Source organism: Ostrea edulis, chromosome 2, assembly GCF_947568905.1.
Source record: "Ostrea edulis chromosome 2, xbOstEdul1.1, whole genome shotgun sequence".
NCBI lineage: Eukaryota > Metazoa > Mollusca > Bivalvia > Ostreida > Ostreidae > Ostrea > Ostrea edulis.
The window spans coordinates 22,382,328-22,402,940 of NC_079165.1; the positions used below are offsets into that span (position 1 = coordinate 22,382,328).

The window sequence follows — 20,613 nt, forward strand, 5'->3', positions numbered from 1 at the left end:
GGTGGTGTTATTTATGATGAACATCCACTAATCCAAAGGTCAACCATTGCGTCTGGAAGTCCTCTAGTCCCAAGGCCCACTAGTCCAAAATCTAGAATTTAACAGAAAAGAAGAAGTTGTAATTGGCCTATATCATTCACCTTTATGAAAACCGAATGGGCCTATATCGCTCATCGGTGACACAATTGTCATGGTTTATTGAACACAGCTGAGACAAGTGAAAATTTAATGGTCTTGCTATATACACCATAAAACAGAAATGCTGATGAAGAAATTCATTACAACTAGAATACATGTAGTCATGACTGAGAATGCCCCCGTCCGCACCTTTATTTTGAATGATTTGATAAGATGACAGTCATGTAAAAATGCACAAGGTCAAAAATATTGATTTTGATAGAAAGATCTGGTCACAAGGAATACTCCTGTAAATGCCCTCATCACATATATACCATTCAAAATCCATTTGTCAATAGTAAAGCTTAAAATATAGGTCAAATGCCCATGTCAATGTCATTAATATCAGTAGAAATAGATAGGTCTTGTCACAAGGAATGCTCATAAGCAGTATGAAAACCACATCAATTTCCATTCAACATTTTTTGATTAATGTTATAATTTAGGGAAGGGGTGTGAACAAACGAGCTGAAATGGACAATAGCCCATACAAAATTAATCCTATTCACCCCTGTCTTTAGAAAGGCTGGGGTAAAATTTAAAAAATATTGTTTGGGTGCGTTCAAGATTATAGTGACTCATTGAGTGGGCAACACTTTCGTCTTAACATAAATGGGATGGGTTTTGCCAGAATTGCGACAGGGCCTACATAGGCTATGCCTGTTGCCCAATCCTGTTTCTCTATAAAATATGTTGAAAATAAAAATAAATTGCGGCATTTTACACGTACCATTTCTTTTAAAAGAGGAGGAGGGGCAGACTCCCCACACCCTTACCTCCTCCACTCGATCCTTGCATTTTTATAAAATGGTTAAACTCTACGATGAGAGACACGTACTTTAGATTTCATCTTTTATTTACAAAATAATGTACTGTGGGTCACCCCCCCCCCCCTTTCCCTACACGAAAGGTATACCCCTTCCCGTGTCTAACATCGTTCCTTTGGGCTGAACATCTCCCTCCCCCAGCTTGCATGTCCCACTCTGGAACCGCTACTGGGAACGCTCTGCTAACTGTTTTCTAACTGTGGACTCTAAAGTTTCACACAAGGAGGAAAGTTAGGAGTATTTATCGTAATCAGAAATATAAAGAAAAGAAATAGAAGTGAAGATAAAGTTTGTGGACAAAATGTAAGACAAGTACACCCAAAAAGATATACATTTAATTATGAATTATTTACGTCATGGTATTTTTGGATAGTTGGTAAAATGGGTAGTAAAAACAGGGCCGGGCCGGGTCACCTTCGTAACTTTACTTTCATTTGATATGAAACTTCTTAATCTGAATGATACATTGGGTCTTCGCTACACAAATTACAGCATAATTTTGCTTCACTGTGAAAATATCAACGATTGTTTATTTCGGGTTGGTAAAATGGGTAGGAGAAAAATACACATTTTTCTGTGATTACAACTGATATATGTTACACAACTATGAAACTAGACATAATTTAGATAAAAAGTATGACAATTTATCACCAAAATGCTGCAGCACCTGTTATGTGAGTCTTGTATTGATATTTATGATTTATTAAAACCCGGGTCAATCTCGGATGCTCGGATATTGACCTTGAGTTAACTTTGACAAGGTCGTTTACGAGAGTTGTGTAATGTTTCTGGTGATTGTATATAGTCACCCCTGTGCATACCAAGGGATTAGTATAAGACTCCAGATTTAGGGCGATCGCAAGGTTTGGTTGATTGGGAGTGCAATGGGAATCAAGACCGCCCCTGGAGGGAGTTATTTACTCGTCATCAAAGAGTCCTTCGCACCAAGCCAACTTCTGTCAAAGATATATGTAGATTTCAATGGATTATATAATCTCTCGTGGAGCCATTCACAGTTCAGATTATATTCGAGGGTTTGTGAGAAATGTGGTAATTCACAAACCCTTGATTTGGGAAGGAGATATATTACATTTGTGCGCTAAGTAATGGGGACAGGACCAAATCACAAAATTATCATAAAACAAATTGCGCACAAAGCGTACTCAAAGAAATGTATACTGGAACAGTTTGTTTGATCTTTTATTTATTCATACTCACCCATCTTCACAAGTCAAAGGTTATTGATTCGTTACCATTAACGTTAGTGCGAGGTAACGAATCAACAACCCTTGACTTGTGAAGAACAAGGGTGAAAGGCCCGAGGTGTTCCGGATGATAGTCTGTCTTGACTGCCATTGCTTCGGACATCATTAGAAATTGACGAAAAAGAAATTGTACAATCATTTATCAGGCAGGGAAATCAAAGAGTATTTCGATGAAGTATCTTTGACTAAATCAGGCAAAGGGGGGGGGGGGGGGGGGGGGGGGGGGGGCTCTCACCATTTTTGGAGGAACAATATACATTCAACTTTACATGCACGACCGTTATACATGTATAAGTTACAAAGACCGTTATACATGTATAAATTACAAAGACCGTTATACATGTATAAATTACAAAGACCGTTATACATATATAAATTACAAAGACCGTTATACACGTATAAATTACAAAGACCGTTATACACGTATAGGTTACAAAGACCGTTATACACGTATAAATTACAAAGACCGTTATACGTGTATAAATTACAAAGACCGTTATACACGTATAAATTACAAAGACCATTATACGTGTATAAATTACAAAGACCGTTATACACGTATAAATTACAAAGACCGTTATACACGTATAAGTTACAAAGACCGTTATACACGTATAAGTTACAAAGACCGTTATACACGTATAAATTACAAAGACCGTTATACATGTATAAATTACATGTGTAATGTTTGATCTTCTGGCTGGTCGCCCCCCCCCCCCCCCCCCCCCCCCCCCCCCCCCCCCCCCAATCTGATTAAATACAGATCTTCAATCCGCTCCTCTATTGCGACATGGCCAATAGAGGAGCGGATTGAAGATTTGATTTTAATCAGATTGGTCCCCCCCCCCCCCCCCACTTTTGATGACAGTTAATAACAGCCCATAGGTTGTGGAAATTTAAATTTGAACCGATGAATTGAATTCATGCACTGACGGATCACCCACCCCCACCCCGATTTAGGATTTCAAGCTTTACAAAAGTTCGACACCCCCCCCCCTAAAAAAAGGGAGATCAACTCATGGAAATTCAGTATAAGCTGAAACGAAGAAGTATGATTTTACCATAAAAAAAGTCACAGTGATACAAACTCTCACTTATATGATTTTATGTGTGTGTGGTCTTTTTTTCTGGAATGAAAAAAGAAGTTTTGTTTGCAAATAAGAGATTTTAGAATCCTAATTTTGCTGCGATTTGATGCATGATATGGAAATCTAACAAAACGTGTCTTTAAGACTCAGACGCTCTAGTTTTAGGCATATTTATGAAAATAAAAAAAATATTAATTTTTTTTACATTCACAAGAAAAATATCAATTAGGGAAAAAAAGAAGATATAAATCTGACAAATATTTTTAAAACAGAACTTGGCATAGAAATCACAAAAAATCATATAAAATAATTGAGAGCTTGTATGACTCCAAAGTCTTTCGATGGTGAAATCATACCTCATAGGTGCTTTTTAAAAATAACAAATCATGGAATAAGATTTTGTTGTAACAAGCCACCTTACGTGTGTCTAACGTGTGGGGACTTTATTATAACCGATATTAGAAAACAATAAAGCGTTTATGGTGTACAATCGAGCGACACGTGGAATCAGTCACATGCTGGGCCAGAATAAAACTCGCCAGACAGGTGTAATTCCATAAAATACACCTTGTTGCGGTGACAATTAGCTCTAGTCCATTTTCTTTGATGTGGACTGTAAATATCGGCACGGAAGCATATCTCCCCAGCTATATCCCGCTGTGTTTCGCAAGTGAGGGAGTATTTTTCTTCTGTTTATTGTCAATAAGTTTATATAAGAATATGGGGTCATTTATAGTATATTATCATAATAGATTTGCTATAAGTTAAGTTGTATAGGTTAAGTTTCGAAATTTGAAAGGAAGATCATATTGTGTGAACTATCCGCCGGCCGTGTTCTGAATCTCGTTCTGAGATTTTTTTTTAAAATGCAGAATGGTAGGCTGGAGAAAAATTGAACGCTCTCCAGAGTGAATATAAACTACCCAGCCTCTCTCTCTCTCTCTCTCTCTCTCTCTCTCTCTCTCTCTCTCTTATATCACACATAATTCACAATAAAGTATGATAACGTCTTTTCACCATGCAATGATATTGTTTTCTATACATGGTTATTTTTCGCAGAGGGAGGTGCGTAGCTGCCTACACCGGCTTAACATTTTCATATATAAACACACACACGGAGAGAGAGAGAGAGAGAGAGAGAGAGAGAGAGAGAGAGAGAGAGAGAGAGAGAGAGAGAGAGAGTATCTGCCGTTTAAATATATGTGTTTCAAACATGATTTCCATTCAGTCAAATTTAAAGTCGTTTTTTAATTTCAAATCATCTATCTCCCTTAATTACTAGCAAAAGTCGAATATCACTTTAATTTAATATACATCATATATATATATATATATATATATATATATATATATATATATATGTAAATGTAGTAGACGATCTAGGATATTCCTTATTATCAGTAACATTTACCATACACACCAGTCGAAAATAAGTGGACAACACAATGTGTACACACCTGACGGTGAGTTGGCATTATAAGACGCTAATAAAAATAATTTTGTGAATTCTTTATAAAATTTTGGGAAATTGACAAGAAACCCTGTTTTTAAACACCGTGATTTTATTGGTAAAGCCCAGGAGCTTAAATTCCTGGGCTCTCACCAGGACACAGCTCTGTTGACACACGGGGCCGGGCTCAGGACAAGAAAAGGCGGGAAAAACAATGTGCGCTTAGAAAGAAATATGTATCTAGATAGAAAATACATTGATCAGAATACGTTATTGGATTGGATTTTTTTTAAATCAAAATTTTTCATTCTAATATATGGGATAAATTTTATTTCAAAATATCATTTTTAAAAGATAATTTCCAAATATAGGCCTATTTTGTTTTGATCAAAATTCCTCGTTCTTATTTTGGATAAACTTCGGTTCCCAATATTTTACATTCGAACATGACAAACTATTCTACAGTGTTAAATAAACATCCCGTTGGTATCATAACGACACGCTAAACAATAACGTTGTCACCACCAAGCCAGTCCAACCAATTACACGGAAGTTGGCAGCTGCCGCGTCCTATTTCAAGATTGTTTTATCTTGTCAACTAGGAAACTATACTGTACCAAAGAAAAAAAAAGTTTAATGAATGTGAATCACAACACGCAATAGCATGATGAAGATATGTTCATAAAATCATTTAATGTAATTTTTCAAATTTAATGTATGAAAATTTTTGCAGTTATTTTTAAAAATATATGTGTTTTCCTTGACCTTTATACCTTTATAAATAATAACATAGGTTTTTCTAAAGATTTTTTTTTGATTTATGGTTAAATTTTCAGACAATATTGAAAACAAATAGAAGCAATGACATACTACTAACTAGTTTGGAATGAAATGATTTTGAATAATACGGATTCAGTGAAAATGAATATATCTGTTGTGTATCTAGCCGACTCCTACCTCCTCCTTTAAATCCGCCTCTGATATCTACACTCCAACATGATAATATTGCGGTAAAACGACGAAATGTATGATTTTTATTTTTAATATATATGATAACTCAGAAAGGATTTTAAAAATAATTACATTCGGGATCGAGAGTTTATTTATTTTCGGAGTACATCGATATCTTTTCATATAAATACATGATAAAGCGATAGTCAAGGTATTCCGAAAAATTTCCTTGTGTATCATGTGACCGTGAATTGGTGCTTTGCGATTGGTCTATTTAACCTAGCGGGGAATTCAACGAGCTTGCCTCGCTTTAGGTTCATTTCATACTCAGCTGTGAGCGCAGTTTAAAGACATTCAGGGGTTGCACGTAGAATCAGCTTCGCACGATTTTGCATTGTTCAGAATTCTCAACAAAGACTTGCATCAATGCAACGTTAATTCCCACGTAAACCTAGAGAAATAAATCTACATATTTCTCTTTTTTGCCTGAAAAATAAGCAGCTTGGAGGCAATGTCTTCGTTTCTGTTTGGAAATAACGTCAACCGGGAGGATGCTGAAAATCTTGCATCAAGGCGTGTAAAACAAGTGAATACTGGTCTTAGCTCGAGAAATGCACCAAAAAGGGCAGCACTTGGGAGTATATCGAACAACATCCGAGTCCAGCCATCCAGGGCAGCCAAGGTATGCATTGTTAAAATTCAAAAATTTTCAAATTTTATAATTCAAAATACAACTTAAGAATTACGACCGCGACCAGAGGTTTAATTCAAACTTTATGAAATGAAGGAACATTTCTGAAATGAAACAGCAACAGAAGCCAAGCAAAACACGATTTTGTTTTTGTTTTATTTTCCTATGATAATTTATGTTTAGATTGGAGTTGAAAATGATCAGGATGAAAATGCATTTGCCAAGCCAGCAAAAATATTTGGAGGCCAGGAGAACAAGCCATTTTCTATATTTGTGGAGGAGCAGCCAGCAAGACAAGCTTTAAAACCAGTGACCAGGTCAAGTAATGTTGCAAAGCCCCCTGCCACACTCTGTGACATCACATCCCTTGTTCGACCTCCTCTGGGACCTATCTCCATAGCCACAGAGGACGAGGCTCTACAACAAGAGGATGGATTTGGTAATTATTTGTAGGAGTAGATTTGTAAAACGTTGATTGTATGAAATCTTATTCTTGCAAGCTAGACATTTGAATAAATTGGTTTCTTTCTACCAGCTTAAAGGCACTTTAAATAGTGTACAAAACCTTTATTTAGAAATATCAACAACCAATTTCACAGGTTGGGAACACTTCCCCTACAGCGAGATAGTCGCACAAATACACTATGATCCCTCTAGTCTTTAGCAAGAGTAAATATATCCTGTACAACCAAGAAAAACACCTGTAGAGTACATCTCTTCGTGTTTCACGTGAAAAGAAAGTGCTAAAATGTCTGATACTTCTGCAAATATATTAATCAAAACAAAAACACTCGCTGTGTATTGGATTTCAGACTGCTTCCCTCTTATGCAGCATCGTTGATGTGAAATTTCTTGACTGTGATGTCAATTTCATAAAGACAATTCGCATCATGCTGAGTGTATGTCGCACTTATTCTGCATTGCACGGAATTTTCAATAAAGACACCAAAAGCACCTGTTTATAGTCATGTTTACTTTCTCGCTAAAGAGGGATAATCGCGTTTTAGCGAGAAGATCTCGCTATAGGGAAAGTGTTCTCAACCAGTTTAATGGATTGTTGCAAAATGAAATGCATTGCAATCAATTTGACACTTTCTGTTTGATATGTGTGACTCTTAAGATACCATGTAACTTCAAATCTAGTCGGTTCTTTGACATTTTCCAAATACTAATGCATGGATCCAGTGATTGGGAAGGCCAAATGGGACTATGGCCCCACGGTTCAAGTTTTCAATGGGCCATTTTCAGATTTAATGAGCCATCAACATATTTTGAATGACCATTTTCAATAAATAGCAAATGTGCAGTGGAACATTGTTTTAATTGAAACTCTGAACCATGATCTTTTCCACCGCTCTTGAAAATGTCTCTACTTTGTTTCAATGTCCCCTTCTCAACGGTATCATTGCTTTTCTCGGCATTGGTATTTGAAGACGGTCTCTCATTGGTTTTTTTTTCCATTATTTGGTGTGTTTTTTCACTTTGTCGATTCTATATCTGCCCTTGGACTTCTGAAGCTTAAACGCTAAAGTATAAGCATGAGAAGATGTGATGTAAGAGGAAATAGTTTATTGGTTATCTATTTCAGCGATTTTTTCCCTTATATAACTGGTACCGATAAACGGTACCATTCCAAATGTTTTCTTTTTTTTAGTTGGAAATCATTTGCTAATACATTGGTAGAAAATTCCCAATTTGTTCGATGTTGAAGCTATTTTTCACTATTGAATGGGTACCAGTACCAATGGGTAGAAAAAAAAATCACTGTATTTTGATTTGTATTGCTTCAATTCATGAGATTTGGTGTATCAGAATACATACGAATTAAAAATGAAAAAATAAGTCTTACTCAATTCATTCTAGAGGGGGAAAAACGCAAGTTTCAATCGATAATGAATGCGCACTTTGGCGCATGGATTAGATGATAATATAATGCGCCAATTTTCACCTGAATGGGACTATGGCACAGGGCGCATGGCCTTCCTAATCACTGTGGATCAATTTCTGGATGCTGTTGACTACACAATGAACTTTTGGATGGCAATATTTCACTGACTGAATGCATATGCAAAAAAATGCATGTCAGAATCTGTTTTATTCAGAAGTGGGAAGCATTTGATAAAATAATTAGAAAATGACAAAATGGATAAGATTATTATTGTAAAAAGTTTCAATTATGACTGATGAGTCATCTTTGAAAATTGTGCATTTTTTTGATTTGGTACGATACACCCCCGGAAACAATAGTTATTTACTACATACTTAGATTTACTTATTTTGCCAAAAATACAAAAATATTTTAATTGGACAGTAAATTTATAACCACGGAGGGCCTAAAAATAGCTATCTATGAAGATGGTGGCTATATGATATAGATATGCAATAAAATTAAAGAGCATTAGAATTTACACTTTATAGTGTGCTATATTTCAAAATAGTGACAATTGTATTTTAGATTCACCAATGGTTTTGGATGCAACAATAGAAGACCTCGAATCAAAACCTCTTGACAGAGAATCAATCATCACGACTGTCCCGGAGTACGCCAAAGAGATTTATTCTTACCTCAGAGAGGCAGAGGTATGAGCAAAATTCTCCCGCAAATAAGTAATGTGAACTGTAAGGGACCCCCAAGTTTTTGTAGGTGTAAATTAGTCTTTTAATCAATTCGAGTTAATGAAATAACTAAGAAACAGTAATAGTATATTGTCTGTGATGTAAGCATGGTATGCAAATGACCATTGTTGAAGTGCTCATTGAAGAAGTTCAAAACGCATACAAACACTTATTGGTCTGGAAAACAGTCTGAAGTCGAAATTAAATGATATGGAAATGGTGGAGGAAGTGATCCAATTCGGTCAAACTGGCGCAAGATTAGTATTGGAAATCGGTATAATTTTTGGATTGTCTTATGACATTGATTAAAAGATTGGAGCTAATCAGTGAAAATTGTGGAAAATATGAATTTTCTGGTCACTTTCAGATTGCAGCACTTACTGTGCAAAAATAAAGATTAAGCTGCTGTAATGACATTTTGAATGGGGTAATATGCTTGTTCCCATCACAACTGTGCATATAAATTCTCAGTTTTAATTCTGGCTTCAAAAATTTGAAGCAAGTCTGAATTTATATTTCAAATTTGAGATTGGCACTTTGTGGGTGTGATTGGCTTCTGCTATTGTTTACACCGGATGTTGACCCAAATATTGCAAGAGCATGCTGGTCTAGTTCTAGATAAGAGGGATTGCGCTAAATTTAAGGAAACGTGTTATCAAATCGCTGTATAAAGTGAGAGACAAAATACTCGCATACCATTGGTAAATTCGGATTTTATTTTTAATATATCACTTTCCTCGAAAAAATTTGTTAACTTTATGAAAATAACTCCGAGACTTCATTATGAGTGTTCAGTCTGATCACTGTTTTAGTGTTTTGCAGGATTACAGAGTTGTCGAAAACTGTCAGTCCTGTTGGCAAGGCCGGTAAAAAAAAAATCCCTGGACCGATAATATTGGTCCAAATGACCGTTTAAAAATATCGGCTGTGATTCAATTGTTTTAGAGCTCGGGTTTGGGATGCACAAGTGAAAGTCACTCAAACAACATGGCCGCACGACCGATCAAATTTGTGAGTTCGAGTTCTGCTCGTGCCGTGGCCATGTCAAATCTAAGATGTAAATATATGCTCACCAAACGCTCGGCAGTGAGTCACAGGTCTTTCGGATATGACCTCCAATGTCTCGGCAGGTTTTAACACGTGAAAGAACCCTCACTACTACGGTCTTGAGAGTCCGAGTACAAAATGTAGGTCTAAATTCGTGGTATTTCATCCACAACTGGTGACGTCTCAATATGAGGGGAAATTCCTGACGGGATGTAAAACGAACTACTTCGTACGCAAAGAAAAAAATGCTGAACCTGGACCATTTGAAAAATTACGAAGTCTTCCATGGTGTTACTGACTTCCAAGTTGGCTGGAAAACTGACCGTATTTGGCTAGATATGAGTGGAAGATGCATTGCTGTTTAAACAATAAAAGGCATTTTGGTGCAGTTCTTTTTCTTTCCTTCTTTCTGTGCAATACAAGGTACATGTATCTGGTCTGACAAAACTTTGTCCGGTCTGGCAGAAACCTTTAGCTCTGTCAGACCAAATGTCTGACAGTGATTTAAAAATTTCGACAACTCTGGGATTAGCTTTTTCTCGAATGTTGAGCATGATGTTTGTCTGATTAAGCAACCAGCTCCAAGGTCAGTTGTGTTCCATTGTCTCTCATCCATAATGACAAATGTTGAATTGATCAACCATCACTCTAAAAGTTACTAGTTGCAATCTGAACTCTGTGTGTAACATTATTCCAAATATGAAGAAAGTGTTTCTTAATAATCCATCTTTGCAAAGCTACCCTTTTCCCCCAAATCCTCAGATGGAGCAGAGTGGTAGAAAAATAATGGAATACTTTAATTCATTGATATAATAATACCAGTGTCCCTGTTCAAAGTATTGTCTGCTACAAAGCAGTGTAGAGACAAACATCAGACTGCTGCTTCTTCTGATAACACTGCTAAGCCCTGCACTCTAAGCTTAATTGCTGTAGGGGTTTTAAATTTTGTACTAAATTTGATAATATATTTATGAGACAGCAACACGAGAATAAAATGATAACGGGCCTTAACTGTGCTCGTATATCGAAGGTTTTTATAAGGAGTGGTTCTGTAGCTCTCTGATCTGTCCCAATATTTTCTGAGAGCTGCAGCTAATTTTCTTCGCCTTCAGTAAAATTTTGATGAATAAAACATTTGACATTATTGCATCCTGCAAATTGTGTGTTGGTTTTAAAATAGGATTTAAAATTTGTGCCTGCAGGAAATGGACATGTTCACTTTCCCCAAATTCCATCTTTGTTGCCTACATTTGTATCTTGTATGTGGTTAATTTATAATTTGTAATACTTGTTGAAAGGTTATTGGGTATAGAAATGGTGCAGTCAAACAAATGGATATTATAAAGATGAATTTGGCATGTTTGTGATAATTATATATGGAGTTTAATCTTGTTGCCATCGGATAATCTTTTCTTGATGAATGTTGGATAATAAGTTCTACAAAACCTGCATCCTTAAAATATTGTCAATTGCAGCTCATTTTGATAATTGGTAAGATAACTTTTTAGAAAGTCTGTTTTTTACTGTAATTTTTTTTCCTTGACTCAAGATGAAAAACCGTCCCAAGCCTGGTTACATGAAGAAACAACAGGACATAACCAACTCGATGCGGAGTATTTTGGTGGACTGGCTGGTGGAGGTATCGGAGGAATACAAACTACACAGGGAAACTCTCTTCCTGGCCGTTAACTACATAGACAGGTTTCTGTCCCAGATGTCAGTTCAGCGGAGTAAGCTTCAGCTTGTCGGTGCTGCCAGCATGTTCTTAGCTTCGTAAGTTTATCAGCAGGGTGCAACAACATTGATTTGTATAATGAAATGATGGTAGAGGTTGAAAAATTTGACTTTCATTTGTTGTTTGCAGAAAATATGAAGAAATCTATCCACCAGATGTGACCGAGTTTGCTTATATTACAGATGATACTTACACCAAAAAACAGGTAGGCAAGAACGTCGCAATGCATCAGGAATTTATTCATTGCAGTCTGACAAGCAAAAGTTTGGTCCCAATTCTGAACACCAAATTTGATACATCCTTGCACCCTTTGCCATGAATTATGCATTGGGTAAAATGTTTTCATATATATATATATACATATATATATATATACTGTAACCCTTTGATTATTAATGATAATTAATCATTAATCTGTTGTTCCAACACATTAAAACTGTCTTTGTTATGCAAGTAAAACTCGTATAACAAGTACATAATTTTTCAAAACTATGAATTTCATGTGGAGAAGCAAACACCCCCCACCCCTAATGTACTGCATCCTTGGTTTCTCCTACAATATGTTATGTGATCATCAAAATATCATTTTATTAAAACAATCATTTATATATATACATTCTTGTTGATCAACCTTGATTCTGCTTTTGCTGTAAGTCTGAAATCAGTAATTTGAAGCTACTTTGAATCTAATCACCAATTGAGAATGCATACAAATTTTATCAAATTTTGTATTCAGGTGTTGAGGATTAATTATACAAGTTTTGTATTCAGGTGTTGAGGATTAATTGTACAAGTTTTGTATTCAGGTGTTGAGGATTAATTATACAAGTTTTGTATTCAGGTGTGAAGGATTGATTGTACAAGTTTTGTATTCAGGTGTTGAGGATTAATTATACAAGTTTTGTATTCAGGTGTTGAGGATTAATTGTACAAGTTTTGTATTCAGGTGTTGAGGATTAATTATACAAGTTTTGTATTCAGGTGTGAAGGATTGATTGTACAAGTTTTGTATTCAGGTGTTGAGGATTAATTATACAAGTTTTGTATTCAGGTGTGGAGGATTGATTGTACAAGTTTAATATTCAGGTGTGGAGGATTAATTGTACAAGTTTAATATTCAGGTGTAGGGGATTACTTGTACAAGTTTAATATTCAGGTGTGGAGGATTAATTGTACAAGTTTAATATTCAGGTGTGGAGGATTAATTGTACAAGTTTAATATTCAGGTGTGGAGGATCAATTGAACAAGTTTAATATTCAGGTGTGGAGGATTGATTGTACATGTTTTGTATTCAGGTGTTGAGGATGGAGAGTCTGGTTTTGAAAGTCCTGTCCTTTGATGTGGCTGTACCCACTACTAATTGGTTCTGTGACAATTTGCTGAAGGAATGTGATGCTGACGAAGAGACGAGGGCCCTGGCCATGGTGAGCTAATCACAATCACCTTTTACAGGCAGCGTCAATAAGTGCAACAATGATTACCTACGGTTATCTAGCATAATTCAGGAGTAAATTTTTAAAAATATTTCTTTGAGCAATTAAAGTTAGAAGATGAATTAATGAAAACGTGTTTGATTGTAAGGCCATCACTAAAAAAAAATTTTGTTTGATGTACTCCAACCCACATTTTTCAAGTCGGTTTGGTAGGTCGGTAATTTTTAATTTTTTTTAAATCAGATTTACAAATTTTCTTATGTTTTCATTAAACACATAACGCTGCCAGACAGAATAGAGTTTAGAACATTCATTTTGTAGACATCGTATATATAATACATGTAAATCTTCCAATGTCTCCTGAAATTTACTCAGGACGTTTTGCATTCGTCACGGATGAGGACCTCTACAGTTGTTAATAAATGAATTAACACCCCTTCTTATTACCACCGGTCGATTCTGACATTCATAATAGCAATCACTTAAACACTTTATCGCAATTCACCTTTGAATTAGAACGCTTTGGCCGATATAGTATTGCGTTGTGTGACGACACAATTGAATCTGTGTGTAATACAATTGCGAAATGCAACAGAAACTCTCATTGGTCCATATGTATAAGTCCGCCCAAATTCCCTTATACGGGAGTAGTCAGCATTTGAAAACATGACGGCCAGATGCTAGATGGAAAAAAAACTTCAAAGGAAGAAAGAGAAAAAGTTGTATTCTTGTGTTGTTGTCTCATAAATTTAATATAAAAAAAATTCCTAACATATTTTCCTACTATACTTGTGTCCAAACATACCTTCAAATATTTATTAAAGTCCCATACGACACAAAAACTCGATCACATCTTTTGATGATTTCGTTCGTAGACGTAGCCATGTTAGGTAGCCAGTCAATTCGAATCCCGGTTCATTTCCATATTGGCACAATAGCGTCTAGATGTGTACTAATAACCCACAAATATTTTAGCTAAATTGTTTAAATATACCACCCCAGTCCTATTAAATGATAATTATTCAAATAGCTAAACTCACGACAGTGCGGCTTTCATTAGTCATGAGCGGTCGCGCCGGCCGGTCTCCATCTGTCCTTATGTAGCATTTTCGTTCATCTAGAGCTTATTTTACCTTTACAAAAACTGGTACAAAAATGTTTTAATTTCTATTAATTATTCGTGTTGATAATAAATGAAGAGCGAATACATAACGTACAACCGATTTTATGAATAGATACCAATAGCAAGAGTTCGAATTGACCGACTACCTAACATGGTTACGTCAACAAACGAAATCATTTGAAGCTGTGAGTTTTCGGGTGGTGTGTGGCTTTAATGAATATTTGAAGGTATGTTTGGACACAAGTATATAGTAGGAAAATATGTTAATATTTTTTTATATTGAGTTTATGAGACAGCAACACAAGAACATACCGATTTCAGGCCTCAACCGTCCGCAGCTTTTTGTGACCCGTAAATCGAAGGTTAATATAAGAGGTGGATCTTTTCAGAGAGCTATGTACAGTTCGAATCCGCTCGAGAAAGTGGGCGGGCTGTAATCGGCCAATGAAAACTCTTGTTGTATTACATCAAACATGTCATTCAAATTGTTCAATTGTCTCATTCAATTGTGTCGTCACACAACGCAATACTATATCGGGTAAAGCGTTCTAATTCAAAGGTGAATTGCGATAATGTGATCCATGTGAATTGCATGATGACAGCAATTTACAAGTTTTAATATTACCCAATGTAATTTTAATGCCAACTTCCCCGCATCGTGCAAATTGTTGTGACGATCGTGTTCGATTCGTGTGTCTCAGTTTAAGAGCAAAGTAAAAGTGCCGTTCACCTATTAAATCGTCATAACATTTAAGTAATCCCATATCAAAATATGCGTGCTTTTTCAGAAATATAGACCATCATCAACTTGAACGCCGACTCATGGTCTGCCATAATTTTGGTGTGCTCTCCCACGTGATTTTTTATTTAAATAACATGGATTTCAAACTTTTGTCCATAAATACGATCAGGCCTCGATGGGGGAGTTCGTAGCTCCTTGTTCTATCTTGTTGGTAGATAATGTGGTAATTTGGAGCTGTGATGCGTTATATTTGATCGTTCACATAGAAAAGTGTTTGAAAAAGTTCCCGGATTAACATATGGTCATTATCAAAGTGAAAGTAGAACCGAAAGACGTCCTAAGGACATTTTGATAACAAGAATTCTGTAAAACAACTAGTCCAAATAAAAATATGACATCAAGTTTAACGTAGTTCCACACTCCTGTGACGTCATAAGATTTTGCAAAGTCAATGATTTAATGACTGGAACATAAATTTTGTTGGAGTCTTTTTCAATAGTTATTTTTTTTAAATGTCAGCCATAAAATATTTCAAGTCTTAGTTATGTTTGAATAGTCAATGATATGTTTCAAAATATTGAATCCAAGGACAATAACTCCGTTTTCAATAAATTATTTATCAAGTCCATTATGCGATAGATTTCCTTTATTTTTCACAAACATTTTACCAAGGTGATAAGGAATCATTATCTGTCTTTTCATGAAATTACAAAATTTTAATTCATGGGTGATTTTGAATAGCTCAGCTGTATGGTGCTAGACTTCGGTTTTTTATGGGGGTATACATACTCTAGAAGCTATAATTTTGAAATTATTAGGGAAAGGTATGGATTTTTTTTCATAAATAACTATAATAGATGTACATCTTCAAATATAAACAGAAAAAACGATATGTAAACCATGCTATAAGGAAATTGTGTCCACATTATTCATTTTTTAACATTTTGGAGAATAACGCTAATTCAATAATTCTACACTTATTCTAAAACTTGATGAACATATTGAAAATGACATGTGTTTGAGTTATTGACATGTTCCTTGATAAATAAATGCAATTAAACAATTTTCTTGTTGTTTTTATTTTAAAATAACGACAAATAACTGTTTCCAATTAATTTCATAATAATCTACATAGGGGTACATTACTTCAGTAGTGTCTGTAATGAAGATTAATATGGAAATCCTTAACTAATTTGCCTTTTTTCATTACTCTGAATGTTAATTTATTGATTCCAAACAAAAAAATGCTACCTAAACCCCAAAAATCCAGGACTAAGGACCCACCTTAATACTAATTCGAAGAATGTCTATTTTCCAGGAAGCAAATAAAAAAAAAATGTAAATTTCCAAGTGTGGAAAAAATGATCAGGTCAGGGCAAATTTCACGGGGCAGTTGGAGTACATCAAACAAATCAATTTTTATTTTAAGCCTAATTCTCTACATATCTGCTGCACATTTTGAATTCATAGAAAATGAGACCATCATTTACTTGGTTTTCAGTTTTTGGCAGAGTTGACTTTAGTCGATTCTGAAATTTTCCTGAAATACCTGCCAAGTGTCATCGCCTCAGCAGCCGTTTGTCTCGCCAGGTACTCCTTGGGACAGGAAGCTTGGGTAAGTAATGCCATAACTAGAATAAGAAAGCATTGTCTGGGACAGTAAGCTTGGACAAGTTGTCATGACTAGTGCAAGAAAGTATCGTCTGGTATGCCCTGGGACACTAAGCTTGAATGTACACCCACGACTTGTGTTAGAAAGTCATTTACATGTAGGATTTTGTATCAAGGTTTGACATTTACTTTTTTGAGCACTAGTCCAGTCGGGCTACTTCAAATGATTTTTACTAGACCTGATCTTACATCCACTAGCCCTGACCAACTTTCCAGAAAACCACATGATAGTTTCTCTATATTTAAATAATTCAAATGACAAAACGTAAGTTTGCACTAAAACATATTTAATTGTCTCAAAAAATATTGAGTCTCGTCATTCAATTTGATGGTTTTATTTTTAAAAAACATTTTCTGTTTCTTTGAATTCTACCTGGCACGGAAATTCTTTAGTCCTTTAAAATAAAATGACCAACCTTTTTTTAAAATTCCTATTTCATAAGCCCTGATTTGTTTCTTCCTAACTTTTCCTTTTTTTCTCTTTGGACATATTAACTTGAGGACGAGAAGTCGAATTTGAATATAGAGACATTTCCACTCATGTCACCACCGAAAAATGACTGTTTAGTGTTTATGACCTAATTTAGTAATTTGATATACATTTTTTTATATATAATTCAAATAAAAGGGTTTGTTTATGATAATGAATTTATATCTTTCTATCCGAAACATAACTTTACACATAACATCTAGTAGATGTCTTAAAACATCACTTCCGACTGCGACTTATTAGAACTAAAAATAGGGATTGTCATCTCGCAGTTCAAAATTGCTCGCAAACTCTTTACAGTTACATGTATTTTTTAGTTAAGAATAAAATATCTTATGGTTTAAAGTAAAGTTGTTTATTTTTTCAATGCGACCAGATGGGCTAATAAATCAACATTTTACCCTACCGGACCTATCATTTAGTAGACTCAAGACGGTCGGACGTACCTTAGTGTCAAATCCTGTGTATATGCTATTTTTTATTGTCATTCTTCTTATCCAGGGAACTTTAAACCATGCAGAGATAAAAATCTTGCATGTAATGCACAGTATGAATTATACACACTGCTATGTATTGCCACATTATATATTTTGTATTTCATCTTTTTTTCTTTTCTTTTTTTTTTGGTAGCCTGCCAACCTGTCTCAAACTTCCCTGTATGAAACCAGTCATTTTGCTAGCTGTCTGACAGAACTTCATCAGACCTACTGCAATGCACACAAACATCCCCAGCAAGCCCTTGTGGAGAAATACAAAAATTCCAAGTGAGTACTCGGATGAAACCGATAAATGTAGGCGACATATTTAAAAACAAAATGTTTCCACACTACCAAACAGTAAGATGCATCTTGGCACTGTAGTTTAAAACTGATAAAGTTCAAATGGAGGTAGTGATTGTTATTGTTGCATGTTTTTTGTAGGTTCCTCGAGGTTGCTGACTTTCAGAAACACCCACCTCCAGACTCCCTGCCCTACATGTCATAAGGAAAACTATGACCACACCAAAGGTCTTTCAGATTGAAAAGGTCACGCAAGCAAAGTTTTCATGAGAGGACCTGGGAAAATAGACTGATCTCCAGCACAGAGCACCTTCTGTGTCCCAAGTTTTAAGTTATCATGTACTGCACAGCTAATGTTGCCAAAAACCTTGTTCTATCAATTTAATCTTAGAATGAGCACCTGTTTTTAACCTACTAAAATTGTTAAGAAAATGTCAATCATTGAAAAGTCACCGTATTTTATGATGTTTTTATTATTTAATTCCGGTGACATTATCTCTCCAGTACGTGATAGACAAATCTAAAAGTGACTACAGCAACGTTTGACGGTAGTTCTTCATGGGTTCTATTAATAGACTGATAACAGAAGTTGACCCAGTGTGACTTTTAATGGAAGTTGTCCTACTGTGGATGACAGATTCTCGTTGGAGCTCTCGGTGCAATAGAAGGCAGCAGTCATATTCACTTGTGTTGTGTTTAAATGTCCCAAACCAAAAGACACTTATTTTAGTACAAGCATGACTGCGTTGGTTGAATGTGAAGGCATTTTTATCATTGTAAATACATCAGAATTATTTCATGCATGTTGGATATTTTTATATGTGACACTTAATTTATTTTTAAACCTCAGCAACCTTTAATGTTTTATTTGATACTTTCAGATCTTTTTATTGCCTGTTCTTAAATCTGATTCTGTCCTCTGTTTTGTTTTTTAGTTACTATTTTATGGATCTTGTAGAAAATTCTCTTAAAGGTTGTTGCAAGAAATCATTGTTTGAAATTGTGAGAATTTTTATGTGTGTATCATGATTATATTAAATGTATGACAGGTAAATGAAGCCTATTCAATAATAACAGCCGTGTTCACTTGTTCTTGTGGTGTTGGTAGTAGAACATAGATAACTGAATGGTCAGCGCAGATCTTTCATTTTAAAGTTCACTCATTTTTATACCTTTGTAATAAAAATTGAAATAAACTGAAAATATTCAATTCATTGGTACAATTCTTTGGACACTTGAACAGAAGGCACATACAAAATGGATTTTTGCTGATACTGGTCTTTCATCTGTCTGCAACTTGTGCAAGATGGAGGGTTAACATGGGGTGTGCACTTGTTGCATGTTTGTAAATGTTGACTAATCGAACAGTTAAGTTTGATCTGTACAAGTATAATGTGTATGGTTTGATCGTATGGACTCTATACAGAAACTGGTCATGGGAATTATTAAATGCAGAAAAATGGTAAATTTTCTCTTGCATTTGTGAAATGGTGGATTTTTTTTTCCAAATTGGAATTTTGGATGCATTGAAAATTGGCTGCACCCCATAATTTCAATTTAGAGTAGATTGTGGCATCAAGGGCTCGCATTCATAATGGAACTACGTGTGTGTGTGGGTTCAAGGCTTATTGTATTTAAAATGCTGCATTAAACACAACCACTACTTGCGTATGGCAAGTTGTGTGGGATAATTTTTGTAATTCACAAATGGTATTTCATATTTAAAGAATTGGGCATGTCAAATTACAAGAATGAACCATTTGGGTTGTACAATACTAAGGTTAAAAGTTGTGCTCATAGAATTCCGGTAAGTTTCAAGCCCAGCTTGTGAAATGCAGGGAAGTTGTGTGCTTTACAACACGAGAAAGTTGCAAGTCGAACGTTACAGGAAAGTTTGAGTAATACAAAATGGCAAGTTTCAGGTCGGACTTGTTATTTCAAGTTTCTTGTCGATGTCGTATATTTTGTGCTTGTAAAATGCTGTTAAGTTTCGAGTCATGATCGTACAAAACTGGCAAGTTCCAATTCTTGCTCATTAAATACAGTAAGGGTTGATTACTTTGGTTCGAATATTCATAGTTTTAATACCTAATGCATATGAGGGGGTGGGGTGGTTGCAATATTATAGGGTTATTATTTGATATTTAGCAAAATGTTTTACTGTACATAAATTATGATGTCCCCATTTACAAAATCAGTTTGCTTCATGCATTAATCACGGGTTAAATATTGAACAGTTAAAGCTGTATGGTCCGAATTACAATATTTTTTTTCCATCTCGTAAAAACCCTATTAAATCATCGCACGTATGTAGTTATGAGACTGTACGACATATAAATTATTTCCCCTGTTTTAACCCATATAATTTGATTTTAAATCGATGTTTACAAATAACCGCGTCACTCTGCCATTTCAAGTGACAGTCACGTGACCAATTCAATCTTTCAGATTCATTGGTTTTGTCTGTGTAAAGCTGTGTATTTTGTTATAACAGTGCCGTACCACAAGTTTAATAGAAATAAAAATA

At 35.2% G+C, this 20,613-nt stretch overlaps 1 protein-coding gene across 1 annotated transcript; it reads left to right on the forward strand.

Annotated features, from left to right (window-relative positions):
• The first annotated feature begins 6,034 nt into the window (after nucleotides 1-6,034).
• LOC125681113 (G2/mitotic-specific cyclin-A-like) lies at nucleotides 6,035-19,296 on the forward strand. The gene is made up of 9 exons (XM_048921038.2): nucleotides 6,035-6,440; nucleotides 6,633-6,888; nucleotides 8,905-9,029; nucleotides 11,662-11,885; nucleotides 11,977-12,052; nucleotides 13,144-13,272; nucleotides 16,648-16,761; nucleotides 17,938-18,071; nucleotides 18,228-19,296. Exons 1-9 carry the CDS (start codon nucleotides 6,270-6,272, stop codon nucleotides 18,289-18,291), a joined length of 1,293 nt encoding a protein of 430 aa, XP_048776995.2. The 5' UTR covers nucleotides 6,035-6,269; the 3' UTR covers nucleotides 18,292-19,296.
• Nucleotides 19,297-20,613: the final 1,317 nt, after the last annotated feature.

Bases quoted from the DNA above. Each gene is read 5' to 3' on its own strand.
- LOC125681113 (XM_048921038.2), top strand. From the start codon at position 6,270: ATGTCTTCGTTTCTGTTTGGAAATAACGTCAACCGGGAGGATGCTGAA. The intron at 9,030-11,661 runs GTATGAGCAAAA...CCTTGACTCAAG, and splicing joins CTTACCTCAGAGAGGCAGAG to ATGAAAAACCGTCCCAAGCC. The intron at 18,072-18,227 runs GTGAGTACTCGG...TGTTTTTTGTAG, and splicing joins GAGAAATACAAAAATTCCAA to GTTCCTCGAGGTTGCTGACT.